General features: G+C 37.8%; 1 protein-coding gene across 3 annotated transcripts in view; it reads left to right on the forward strand.

Moving 5' to 3' along the window:
- USP24 (ubiquitin specific peptidase 24) overlaps positions 1 to 13227 on the forward strand; it is a 60552-nt gene that overhangs the window by 44383 nt on the left and 2942 nt on the right. For 2 of the 3 annotated variants that reach the window (XM_048944091.1, XM_048944093.1), the window contains 22 exons: positions 397 to 522; positions 725 to 823; positions 1027 to 1109; positions 1331 to 1472; positions 1859 to 1978; positions 2372 to 2592; positions 2987 to 3111; positions 3714 to 3855; positions 4197 to 4347; positions 4755 to 4850; positions 5481 to 5584; positions 5709 to 5822; positions 6548 to 6644; positions 7947 to 8063; positions 8708 to 8800; positions 9121 to 9223; positions 9895 to 10016; positions 10273 to 10386; positions 10655 to 10720; positions 11000 to 11066; positions 12350 to 12428; positions 12880 to 12955. In XM_048944091.1, the coding sequence (XP_048800048.1) occupies positions 397 to 522; positions 725 to 823; positions 1027 to 1109; positions 1331 to 1472; positions 1859 to 1978; positions 2372 to 2592; positions 2987 to 3111; positions 3714 to 3855; positions 4197 to 4347; positions 4755 to 4850; positions 5481 to 5584; positions 5709 to 5822; positions 6548 to 6644; positions 7947 to 8063; positions 8708 to 8800; positions 9121 to 9223; positions 9895 to 10016; positions 10273 to 10386; positions 10655 to 10720; positions 11000 to 11066; positions 12350 to 12428; positions 12880 to 12955 (2457 nt within the window). The remainder of the gene's footprint in view (positions 1 to 396; positions 523 to 724; positions 824 to 1026; positions 1110 to 1330; positions 1473 to 1858; positions 1979 to 2371; positions 2593 to 2986; positions 3112 to 3713; positions 3856 to 4196; positions 4348 to 4754; positions 4851 to 5480; positions 5585 to 5708; positions 5823 to 6547; positions 6645 to 7946; positions 8064 to 8707; positions 8801 to 9120; positions 9224 to 9894; positions 10017 to 10272; positions 10387 to 10654; positions 10721 to 10999; positions 11067 to 12349; positions 12429 to 12879; positions 12956 to 13227) is intronic. The other variant, XM_048944092.1, reaches the window with a different exon arrangement.

The raw sequence follows: 13227 nt of genomic DNA on the forward strand, positions 1-13227 counted from the left end.
CATCCCTGGAGGCATCCAAGGCCAGGCTGGATGTGGCTCTGGGCAGCCTGGTCTGCTGGTTGATTACCCTGCACATAGCAGGAGGGTTGAAACGAGATGATCATTGTGATCCTTTTCAACCCAGGCCATCCTGTGATTCTCTGAATTACCATTGTCTGAGATGCAAGTTCATTTTAGCACCATTGATCAATTAATCAAGAATTGTTCTGAAAAATAAGAACAGAAATGTGTGTACATATGAATAGTGCTCTCTCTATATAAATTCATACTAAAAATATATACAGGCTCCAATAAATCATTGCTGTAAGTTGTCAGACAAACAAATAATGTTTGTCATGAACACTTAACCTTATTAAATTAGTTCTTATCAAAATGATTGCATTTGTTTTTTCCTAGGCTCTGCTTTCCATTGATGATGATACTGACAATCCAGATGACAATGTGTTCTATCAAGTTCAGTCTCTTTTTGGTCACCTGATGGAGAGCAAACTACAGTATTATGTACCTGAGAACTTTTGGAAGGTATTATTTCTTTTTGCTGTCCTACTTAGCAAGAAGTCATTTATTCACTGTTTTCTCATTGCAGAAATTCTAGGGATTAAGTTTTACCTCAGAAATTCAAAATGTGTAAATATAACATTTATTTAAAAAAAAAAAAAAAAAAGATTTTAGTGATATTTATGTGGAACAATTATCTCTTTAAATATGTTTATACTTTGTGTAGATCTTCAAGATGTGGAATAAGGAACTTTATGTTCGAGAGCAACAGGATGCTTACGAGTTCTTTACCAGTCTTATAGATCAGATGGATGAATACCTCAAGGTAAAATCTTCAGGGATTTTTTTTCCTCATATACGTGCATCTTTTTGATACCTTTCCTCTTTTTTCTTGGAAGAGAAGGCAAAGAACCACTGGAATTATTTTACAATCTAAGTAACATTCAGGAGTTTAAAATTCATGTTGTATGCTTGGTCTTTCACTCTGCCAGTATATACAACTGATGTCTAATTTTACATCTCTGACAGAAAATAGGAAGAGACCAAATATTTAAGAATACTTTTCAAGGCATCTTTTCTGATCAGAAGATCTGCAAGGACTGTCCTCACAGGTAATGTTACATTTACTGTGTTAGATTTCAGCTGCTGTAACTTAAAATATGTAGGTCAAAACAGCACTAAAAGGTGGGATAATATGCCATTGATTGTAAATATCATAGATGTTGATAGTTATGGGGCAAACAATGTTAATTCATAAGCATGTGTCTTGTTAATGCAAGTTGGATAGGTTCTGTTCTGTCGATGTACTTACCATTTTTCCTCTTGGATTTAGATATGAGCGAGAGGAAGCCTTCATGGCTCTCAACTTAGGTGTGACTTCGTGTCAAAGTTTGGAAATATCATTGGATCAGTTTGTTAGGGGAGAAGTTCTGGAAGGAAGTAATGCATACTACTGTGAAAAATGCAAAGAAAAGGTATTGTTCTTAATGTCTGTGAAAGAATATTCAGCCGTGGTTTGTTTTCATAAGCATTACGTGCTCACATGAAGCCATGCTTAAATTTTGCTTACTCTTTTTGTAATCAAAAAGCTGAATCCCTAAACAAATGCAGGCGATGTTCTGCATTTCCTGTAACTTGTATTGTGAAATGAACGTTTAGAAGGATGGCAGAACAGTTGAATGTTTTGAAACATACCAGTCCACTGCACAAACTCTGTAATTGTAATAGTGCCCTGTCTGTCAGCATTAGTTATCCTACCTCCAGTAGGGTACATCAGGTGGCTGGAATCAAACATCTGTAGAAAAACTGGAGCATGTTTGAGGTACACAGATGAAGACAATACTTTCTTCTCCTTTCTAAGAGAACTACAGTGAAGCGCACGTGCATTAAGGTCTTACCAAACCTGCTGGTGATACACCTGATGAGATTTGGCTTTGACTGGGAGAGCGGACGTTCTATTAAATATGATGAACAAATAAGGGTAAGAATACTTTCCAGTATGCTTCCTGTTCCCACTCCTCTCCTTTCTCTCCACTCAATGAAAAATGAAAGCTTCCTATTCGTTCTCCCTTCTTTCCCTCACATCTTGATACTGGGCTTTTGAACGTGTGGTACAATACAATCATGTTAAAGAAAAGTATTTTTCCTTTGAGCTGTCTTTGTCTGCAGCATTCTCAGACTCCTTTCAGAAAGCCTGAGCAAAAGCCTCTGTAAAGATATTTTATTAAAATTCTGCGTCAGGAGAATGAAAAGTTGAAGCACTGTGCTTTCTTGTAGTATTTACGGTGTGGGAAGTATTAATACAACTTACAAAATTACACACAGTGAGTGCATGACATAATCTCTGTTTAATCTAAAATCTCTCTTCAAACAGTTCCCCTGGATGCTGAACATGGAGCCTTACACTGTGTCAGGGATGGCCCGCCAGGACTCGTCCTCAGAAGTGGGGGACAATGGTAGAAACATGGATCAAGGAGGCGGAGGGTCCCCAAGGAAGAAAGTTGCACCTACAGAGAACTATGAGCTTGTTGGTGTGATTGTTCACAGTGGCCAGGCTCATGCAGGGCATTACTACTCCTTTATAAAGGACAGGAGGTAACAACCAAGAAGGCTCACGTAGTGAGTCTAAAGACTACATGTTTTAGGAAGGTATAATGAGCCATTCAGAGCTCTGTTGGAAGCACCATTTCTTTCTTAACACCCAGTACTGCTGTCAACATTATCAGAGTCTCATGAATTGTTATGTATCTTGTGTTGCATTCTGAGTGCTTTTTGGGACACGCAGTTGCAAATTATGGGCTTCGCTAATTAAGTTTTTAATCAAGCTTGATTTTTTTTAATCAAGTTTTGTCATTGAGATGGATTTTCTATTTCCTGTCAAAACAAATGTGTGTTAAGGGCCTTCCTTTCTCTGATATTCCTTGGTGATTGTTTTTGTTGCTGTTTTTGGCTGAACAGTCAAATAACATGGTTTCTGTTCTGACAACAGGGGATGTGGAAGGGGAAAGTGGTATAAATTTAATGACACTGTTGTTGAAGAATTTGAGTTAACTGATGAAACCTTGGAGTATGAATGTTTTGGTGGAGAGTACAGACCTAAAGTCTATGATCAGTGTAAGTAGAATTGAAGATTAATTTACAGTAGCTTTGTATCTCATACCAGTTCTCAGTAGTGTTGGAGCTGAGTCTGTTATATCTTCTTTGCTTGATTTGGTCTAATAGTCCTTCTCAAACGTTTTCTAGCCAAAGCATTGTTTTACTGAAGGACATAACCATTTGTACATGACCTAACATTAGTTAAACTGTGCTCACTGTTCAACTCTTTGTGGACTTAATAACAGGAGATTCAGAAGTAAAATGGCACACTGTTAGAATGGTTTGAAGAAAATACAAACTAGATCTTATCTTAGGCTAGTCAGAATATGTATAAAATGTGGTTTGGGATCACAGTTAAATTTTTCAGTGCTCTAAGGAATTAATTCCAAATACATGGATACCATTATTCACATGCTGAGTAATTTGATGATTATCATCTTAATATACGTATGTTCTTCACTTTGGAGCTGTTTTTCTTCTCTAACACGGACTGATTTTTTTGATCCAAGAAGTAACTGTACTGCAGTCTTCAGTGCTTGCACACTCGGTTTTACTCTACTCTAGGAATGAAAAGAGTTCTAAATCTCCAAAGGTCCATCAAATGCCTCTTCTCTCATCAGCTAACCCTTACCCTGATGTGCGTCGGCGATACTGGAATGCCTACATGCTGTTTTATCAGAGAGTGTCTGACCAGAACTCTCCAGTCTTACCAAAGAAAAGTCGAGTGAGTGTCGTGCGTCAGGAAGCTGAGGACCTCTCACTGTAAGTTTCTCTTGTATCCATAAAGGCTTCTCCTGTTTTGGTGTACGGATTCATCTCCAGAATGAAGGCATGAATAATTCCTGTTTCACACAAAAGTATGCTTATCCCCCTGCTTTTCTTTAAGCTGCTTAATGAATGGCCTTTTATTGCTTTTGTAACTTACTCTTCCATACTCCTGTCACTGTTGGAATAAGAAATTCAAGCTGACTGACAGCTTCAGAAGTAGTTTAGACTGTCATCTGAATTTGCCTTACGGTGATACTGGCTCTGTTGGTATTTTAAGACTTGAACTGCAGATTTGTCATAGTTACATTATTGCCTTTGATATTCTTATATTTTAGATCTGCTCCATCTTCACCAGAAATTTCACCCCAGTCATCACCACGACCCCACAGACCCAACAGTGATCGCCTGTCCATCCTAACTAAACTGGTCCGAAAAGGTGAAAAAAAGGGACTTTTTGTTGAGAAGATGCCTGTACGGATCTATCAGGTAGAGCACTCGAAGTTCCACTTAGATGCTGTTCACACAAAGCTTAAGCTCACAATAAGAGAAACTTTGAAGGTGACCTTGAGACAATTCCATTACTGAACAGTAAGCCAGAAAGTGACTGGGTTCAAATGTAAAGGTAACAGGCTGTTCAGTGATGCATTATTGTATGTTTTGTTATTACTTCTCCCGAAACTGACTCATCAGTTCTTGGTTTTACATCAGTCTTCTAAGTTTCCCATATATTTTTCCCCTCCACTGAAGTAGTCATTCAGGGTATGGACAGAATAGGTCTGACTCTGGTTTTTCAACTCCATGCATATTTATGTGTGAGATCAAATGTCACTTCAATGCTTTTTTAGCAGTTTTAATTTTTTGCCTTCTTTTTTAAAAAAAAAAAAAATCTGCAGATGGTGAGAGATGAAAACCTGAAATTTATGAAGAACAGAGATGTATACAGTAGTGACTACTTCAGTTTTGTTCTGTCACTGGCTTCACTAAATGCTGTAAGTAATGAGACTTAATATTTGAGTACTCTGAAAACACTAACTAGCAATAGTTAGAGAAGCCCCAGAACAGGAAGTTTAGAAGATAATTGTTTGGTATGATTTTGCTTTTCAAACTGAGCTCTTCTTGGACTCCAGTAATTCGTCACACTGATAGCATCCATCTCAAAGCTGACTCCAGCCTTCTGCTGCAGCAGAGGGGGAAAATGTCATTGTGCCATAATAATTAAAAAAAATAATAAATTAACTGATGCAAACAGAGCTCTGCAGGGGCAGAAATTCCCCTGTGAATGGAAGGTACAAAAATTGGCATTAGTAATTTTGAAGTTGATAGACCTTCATTTGAATATAGTTTAGTTTTTCCAAGTGTAGTTATGGACTAATAAACAAACCAGTATTTATTACATCCACAGGCATTGTGGGCCTTCCAGCAAGTTTGTTCCTGTTTTAGCATATATGTTGAACTAGCATAGTCGTTACTGGAAACAGATTGCAGCACAGACAAGTGTGGTTTGTCTTGTTTTCTAAATGAAGTAAATAACTTGAATAGAGCATGCTGACTTATTTAGGAGACAGAATGTGTGCTGCAGGTATAGGTCTGCTCTGGAGTAAATGTGGTGTTTCTTTCAGACGAAGGTAAAACATCCTTACTATCCGTGTATGGCAAAGGTGAGCTTACAGTTGGCAGTCCAGTTCCTCTTCCAAACTTATCTCCGAACCAAGAAGAAACTCAGGTAAGGTCTGACTGTGGGAAAGCCACTTCTGACCCAGCAGAAAAGGAAGAAGTGAAATGGCACATTGTTTGGGTTTTGCAGCTGTTTTTCATTACTGACTGTTTCCCCTGGTTTGGTTTTAAAGGGCTGATACAGAAGAGTGGATTGCAACCATAGATGCACTGCTCTCCAAAAGTATTGATGCTTGTCAGTGGTTAGTTGAATATTTTGTTGGACCAGAGGGCCGGGAGCTTGTAAAGTAAGTGCCTATTTCTGTCTTCCGTGTTTTGTGTCTTGCCTGTGGATTGGGCTTTGAAATAATGTGATCTGGCATACCTGTACTGATTGCCAAGAAGTTGACTGTGCATGTTCTTTAAACAGGTGCTCTAAATTGTCTGCTAAGAAAATGTTAGAAATAAAAACCTCTGTTCAGATTTTTCAGTAATTCTGAAAATATGACAATAGTGCAGTGTAGATGAAGGATGCAAACTAATTTAATTCAGAGGGATGCCTTGGAATGTGTTTGTCAAGTCACTCCTGCAAGTGGAGGGAAAGAGAATGTGGTGAAAATGTTTAGGGTAAGGTAAGTTAAATACTTACCTGACAGTGATCACAAATGAATTGCATTGTATTTCACTCACCACCTCAAGATAAGCTTAAGGCAATTCTTGGAGAACTGATAACAGGGGGATTTGCCAGCCTAAAGAGGAGGTTGTCTTACGAGTTGTGTTGGAGGACAGGATCCTGTGGTAGCTTTTAGTTTTAGATTTTTGTTCTTTGAATGAATAAAGCAGTGTTATAGGCTTTTGTAGTGAGAAGCAGGAGTGCAGGAACACAAGTTAAAGCTTATCCACAGAAGTGTAATGTAAGAGGTGTTTTTGAACTGTTACCCTTATTAAAATGATAAATACCACACTTAATCATAGTATATATATGTACACTTTGATTCCAGTTCTTCTTGCAGCTTTTCCTTTTGTTTTCCAGGACTTTCCTCCTGGAATGCAGCGTAAGAGAGGTGCGAGTTGCTGTAGCTACTATTCTTGAAAAAACCCTCGACAGTGCCTTGCTTTATCAAGAGAAGGTTAGTGACACCTCATCAGCCATGATCCTGCTGATTGTCTCTACCCAGTATCTCTTGTTTCGCTTGCAGGCAATGCAGTGTGATTTGCGTATGACAAAGTGGAAAGTTCTCATCTTCAGCAGGCTTGTAGCTCTTTCTTGAATAGGTTAATGCTTGTCTGCTCCTACCGTGGGAAGTAACGTGCTGCTGTAATTCTTAGAAGTTTAAAGTATTAAACAGTTCTGTCTCATTTCAACGTGAATGTATGGCATCTCACGAAAGTGCGGTTTCCAAATATTAAAAGAATGTAAGGTTTATTCTCTTTCTCTGTAACAGAGAGAGCCCAGAAATCAGCTTAGTTTTTAACTCGCTCTGAGTCAGAAGCCCACAGCAGTACAGCAGTAACTGAGCTGTCACGTCCCAGGGAGAGACTGGAACTATGGTTGTTGTTCAGTGGTTTAACTTCTTACTAAAAAATCTGGGCAAGTAAGTTTGGGAAGTGCAGGTTTGTTATATTTGGCTCTTTTTAATACCGTAAGAAAACCCAGCAGAAATTATGTGAAAATGCCTGAGGCTCACCTGTTTCTTATGGGATATCTGAACCAAGTCATTCGTATTAAAGAAGTCTGCCAGAAATACTTTGTCATCTGTCATATTTCTATAAGCTGTCAGTGGAGATGGCAGGGACTTTCAGGTGCCCAAATCTTGTTTAGTCTGAAGTGATTTTCTTGCATCCAATTCTAATATTTTTTTTTAAAGCAGTGTTATGGCTGGAAGGCACAACTGTTGTGTGAAGAAAATTCCTTATTTAAAGCTTCGAGGAAAGATTGCTGTGACGTTCTCTAAGCTTAATAGAGTAGTAGGAAGATGGGCATTTAAAATGTAGCTGAAGAGCTTCTGATTACTTACTGTTAGCTGTTCATGTTAACAAAGATGCAGTAGGTATTATACCAAGGCCCTTAGTGTGCTCAGTGTATTACTGTAATGACCAGAACATTTGAACATCAGTTACATTGTGACTAATTTGAATTGCTTTAAAAAATATTGCAAACTTGTGTAACTACTGAGTTTCACTTCTATAAGCAAGTTACCCATGTGAAAGCAAGTTACTGATGCTTTCACTACACTCCTGTTTAATATATGCACATAAATTCAGAGTTGGAAATGGTAAGTTTGTAGTCCTACGTTAGCTATTTATGTTAATCACAGCAAGTGTAGCTGACCATACATACTGTTTTGTTAATCAAACTTGAAAATGTAGAAATGCCTGTATTTTAAGCAGGAGAGAAGCATTTAAATGCAAGTTAATAATTGTTTTTGCAGTTAAAAAGTCTACATCAGTTATTGGAGGTGCTACTTGCTTTGCTGGATAAAGATGTTCCTGAAAACTGTAAAAACTGTGCTCAGTACTTCTTACTATTCAACAATTTTGTGCAGAAGGTAAGCAACCATTTGTCATCTTTTCACATTACTTCAATTTTAAAGGACAACAGTAAGACAGTAAAACAATCTTCATGGAAGGTTTAAGCAGCGCAGTGAAACTCTTCCAGAAATGTGTTTGTTCCTTGTTTCAGGGTGGTTCTTTTTCTCTTTTGTGTGCTGAGTGACTTTGAACACTGATAAGGGATAAAATCATACAAAAACATTCAAGCAAATTATACCTAGTGAGGATGTCATTTCCAAAGTCTGTGTTGAGGTTTTGTTCACTGGGGACTTTTTGACTGTTTAAAATATATATATATATATATATATATACTAAGGTGTTGGAGGGGGGTTTTTTTGTCCTGTAAAAAGTAGAAACATTGAAACATTGACAGCACAGTACTGTGCTGTTCACCTTATTGTGGGTTCTGTCTATCCCTTAATTCTTCTGTTTGTTTGTTTGCTTCTTTTATAGTTATTTTGCCTATACTGATCCTGACAAAGTTTCTCTAGTGTGCTGTATGCAATGAGGTGTCTTTTAAAGCGTAGCTTTGTCAAGTTCACAACTTCTTAAAGATGTTTAGCCAAGTTTTACTTCTGTCCCTTAGAGCACGAATTCTTTACCTAGATAGGTCTGTAATGTGTTATTATTGTCTAAACAGCAGGGTATAAGGGCTAGCAGTCTTCTTCTCAGACATTCTGCTTTGAGGCACATGATCAACTTTCTCCTTGGTCCCAACCGTCAGAGTAATCAGGTAAAGCTTATGTACCTGTTCCTGTGTTTAAGATTCTTACATTATGGGCAAAAACCTTGTTGGTTGATTGATTTAAAGTAGATCACTCCTTAAATTATTCTGCACGTTTCATGCGAGTCTTAGCATTCCTCTGTGCTGCCATGAAGAAGTAGCAGTGTTGGCAGAAGTTGAGGCATTCTGGTGTTAATAAACTGTGAACCAAATTTGAAGTCTTAGAATGTGGTGGTGGGCTGTTAAGGATATTGTTCTGTTTTGACTTAACAGAATTTGATTCATTAGTCAATCAGACCTCACTTAAATCTCCCCTTTGTCTGAAACAGAACCGCAGGTGGAGTTCAGCGCAAGCTCGTGAGTTTGGATATCTTCACAATACTGTCGCATTACTTGTTCTGCACTCTGATGTCTCTTCACAAAGAAATGTTGGTAAGAATTGCATTTTTGGCTTTTGGTAACATTGCATTTCAGTTATTTTGATTGGGAGTAATTTCAGCATCAGTAAGGCCTTGCCTCTTGTGAACAAGTCAGCTTGTGTTGTTGGCTGTGAGAGACTCACATCTGTTATGTCTCTTATATCTCTCATAATGGGAGTCTCTAGACTGAGCTACTGCAGAATAATCAATGAAACACTGTGTTGGATATTTTTTACAGGAGGCAGAGTTTTCCAAATAAACATAATAAAAGAATGAGTTTGGACTTCCAGTGCCCTAAAGAAGGAATTTAAAGTTGTTCTTTGTGAAAAGAAAACTTGATTTTTATCCGAGGTTTATAGTTTCTGGAGTTGGAGGCAATCAAAACTTGTAACAGAAGAATGATAAATGCTTTGAGCATGATGAATGTGCAGTAGTGGGAGTGAAATTAGATACCAAAGCGATCTGAACATTCTGCTTTTGCTTTCTTGCAGTTCTTCATTTCCCTATATTGTCAATAATGTAAATGATACATTAGCATAAAGTTTGTTATTTGGGCTGGCACCATAAAAGCTAGTCAAGGTGAATGACTTTAGAAATGACAAGGTAGCAAATGTCAGCAGTGACTTCAAGGTGTGTAGAACAATGTCATTTATTAGTGGATTGTTTTTCTGTTTGCTGTTGTAGCTCCTGGTCTCTTTAAGCAACGTCCACCTCTAAGCATCACTACTTCAGGTCCACTTTTGACACTCCATGAAGAAGTGGAAGCCTTGTTGTTCTTGTCCGAGGGAAAACCTTACCTAATAGAGGTATCTATCTGTTCTAAATTCTACCTTACTTGAACGTATATCTGGTCTGATAGTGCTAACTTGAGTTGTTCTCACTGAATGGGCCATGCTTGACCCAGGCCCCTGGAGCTGGGCAGCAGGAGCTGAGTGAAGTGCTGTGAGAAAAGGGAGAAAGAAATACACCCTTCCTGAAGAAGAATAATATTTTATCATAAACTTGATCCATCTCTTGAAAATTGTATGGCTACATACAGAATTATTTGCATCTTTCCTTTAGGTGATGTATGCATTACGAGAGCTAACTGGATCTCTGTCGGTTCTCATTGAGATGGTGGTGTACTGCTGCTTTTGTAATGAGCACTTTTCCTTTACTGTGCTACACTTCATCAAGGTATGGATATTAAGATGGGGTATTTACATAAGTGTTTGTTCTGAGCTTTGGTTATGCTGTCTTATGTTAGAATGGCACTGGGATCTGCAGCAGAGCAGTCAGTACAGTTTGCTGGATTTTGGGAAGGTTTTCTTGTTTTTTAACTTCTGCAGTTTAAAATAACTAATTTTCAAAAGGCTGTGAAGCACTCTGTCAGTTCTTTGCACCATCAACCTATTTTACCTATTATTTATTTTATTTGTGAATAATTTTATATTTCTTAATGCAGACTCAACTGGAAACTGCTCCACCTCATGAATTGAAAAACATATTCCAGTTACTCCATGAGATACTGGTAGGTGAATGGTAAAGACCTGCACATTAAGTACAGGATGGATTTTCTGTCAGTGCATAATAAAGAAGGCAGAGATGCACAGATGATCTCAACATTCACAAATCTTCGATCCTTCTGTTCAAAAGTTTATAACTTTTCACAATTCCATTAACAACAGATTATCAGCACAGTAACTTCATAAGTCTCATTTGATTTTCACGTTGAGGTGGTTAAAACCATTTTATAGTGCAGATGCAGGCCTCAAGCATGACTTCTGTTGACCTTTTCCTTTTTTGCCAGGTCATCGAAGACCCCTTACAAGTAGAGCGCATCAAATTTGCCTTTGAAACTGAAAATGGATTAATAGGCAAGTAAGCCAGTGTGTGAATGCTCCTATCTTCTGCTAACCCTTGTGCTGATAATTCTTATAATCCTCTGGTTTCTTAATCCTTCTGTTTTATTTCTGATGGAAAACAACTTGACATTATCTGATTTAACAACCACCACTGAAGTGAAGTTACTAAAGCAACTAAAGACCCAGAATGATGAGAGCTTGCTTCGTATGAATCAGGAGAAATGGCTTTTTGTGTAACAGAGATGCAGATGAGCCACACAGTGCTCAAAGAGCATATCTAATCAGCAAGTGCTGCTTGGGTATCTCTTTCAGAGCTGTTTGGTTGAGAAGCTGTTTCAGATTATGGCTTTCACCTGATTTTTTTGTTTCAGATTCTGTTAGTGAGAAAGAAATTTAAAAAAAAAAAAAAATTCTCTCTTATGCTTCACTGCTCTTCTGGTTACTGATTTCCATGTATGACTAACAGAAGAGAAGATAACAGGAAGTAATGTAAGGGAATAGTGGTTATTTTAGTTCCAGATATGTTGGTCCCACTTGGACCAATCCAGTTCTGTAGTTTAAACAGTACATGGCACTTTATTTCTGCAGAGGAGAGATGCAATTATTCAATTTAATCTTTATATTGTAGGCTTGTTGTTTTTATTGTTGAATGGCACACTTTCTGAGAACTGCTGTGAGTTTTGGGAATTAGTGTTGTGGGTTTACCTTGGAGTTCCCTAGCAACAGCACTAAACAACTTTCAGTTTCTCTGCATGTGGTCCATGACCTGTCAGTCACGTTGGCTGCTTTTACTCCAAGAAAAGAAAGTAGCAAATAATAGTTGTCTGTGGTCCTTACCAGGATTTTTACTATCTTGTTTGTGTAACAAAGCTTCAGGCATTATCCTAGTTTTTTTGCAATTATAATCCAGGAGGAAGCTGGTGGTTTCCTCCTTTTTTACTGTGGCTTCAAACTTTATTTCTTTCAAATCTGTAACCGTAGCAATTATCTAACATAAAATGGAATATAGGGGAAAAAAAACTGTGTTAGGAGAGGGCTGTTTAAAGTTCAGGTACCATGTTTGAAAGAATTACTGCCTTTTGACTTGGATCTGTTTTTAATCCAGTAGTTCTGTAATTACTCAAAACTGCCAGTGATGCAGCAGTGTGTTGAGCACAAGTGCTCATGCTCACATCTGTAGCAAAACCTTTTCCCACGTAAGCTAAAATTCTAGCTTCAAGCTTGTTGCATTTTTGACCTGGTTGGTACACAGCAGTCTGATCTGTGGTTTTTAATCCAAGTGTTTCTTCCCACAGCCTTGATGCACCACAGCAACCATGTGGACAGCAGTCGCTGTTACCAGTGTGTCAAGTTCCTTGTTACTTTGGCTCAGAAGTGAGTAGTGTGGGTTTCATTGTTTAATTTATTCTTGCATTAGACCCCACTGTGACTGTTCAGGCTGCTGCTCTTTCTACTTCTGTTCAGCTTTAGCTTCTGTTACTGTAATATAAGTAGTGCTTATAGTAGTAGCTGCCTAGCATTAAGACCAAGATAAAGATAAGAAAACTGCCCCAGACATATGAAATATTGTGATTACTAAATTCTGTTTGCTTGGAAGTTGGCAGATGTTTTGATAAAGCATAGTTCTGAAATAAGTGTATCTGTACAGAGGTACTACTTTGTGTAAACTTTATGGTTCTTACTAACTTGGTTAATAACAGAATTATTCAGCTGAAGTCAGCATACAGAGGGCAGCAGCATAAAGAAATATATGTGGATTATTATTTTTTTTCCCTTGACAAGAGTGCCTTGTTCATTAATAATGAAACTCATTTCGATTTCCAAGGTGCCCTACTGCAAAAGATTATTTCAAGGAGAATTCCCACCACTGGAGTTGGGCTGTGCAGTGGCTACAGAAAAAGGTAGTTTGGCTGTAACTGTCTGGAGAAACATCACTTTATTTACAGCAAGAATTATAAAACCTCCATTCTCTATTTGAATCTTAAGTTGATTTAAGACAAAAATACAAACTACTTTATTTTTTTTTTTACCATGAGAGCTTGGATGAAGTTAAACCTGGTACATTCAAAAACTTTGGTGAGCCACCGTATGTTTTAGGCTTAGCTGTTTGTGCAATAAATGTAACTGAGTGGAAATGGTCATAATGATTATTGTTCTTTGTCATGTGGGAAGC

Source organism: Lagopus muta, chromosome 5, assembly GCF_023343835.1.
Source record: "Lagopus muta isolate bLagMut1 chromosome 5, bLagMut1 primary, whole genome shotgun sequence".
Taxonomy (NCBI): Eukaryota; Metazoa; Chordata; class Aves; order Galliformes; family Phasianidae; genus Lagopus; species Lagopus muta.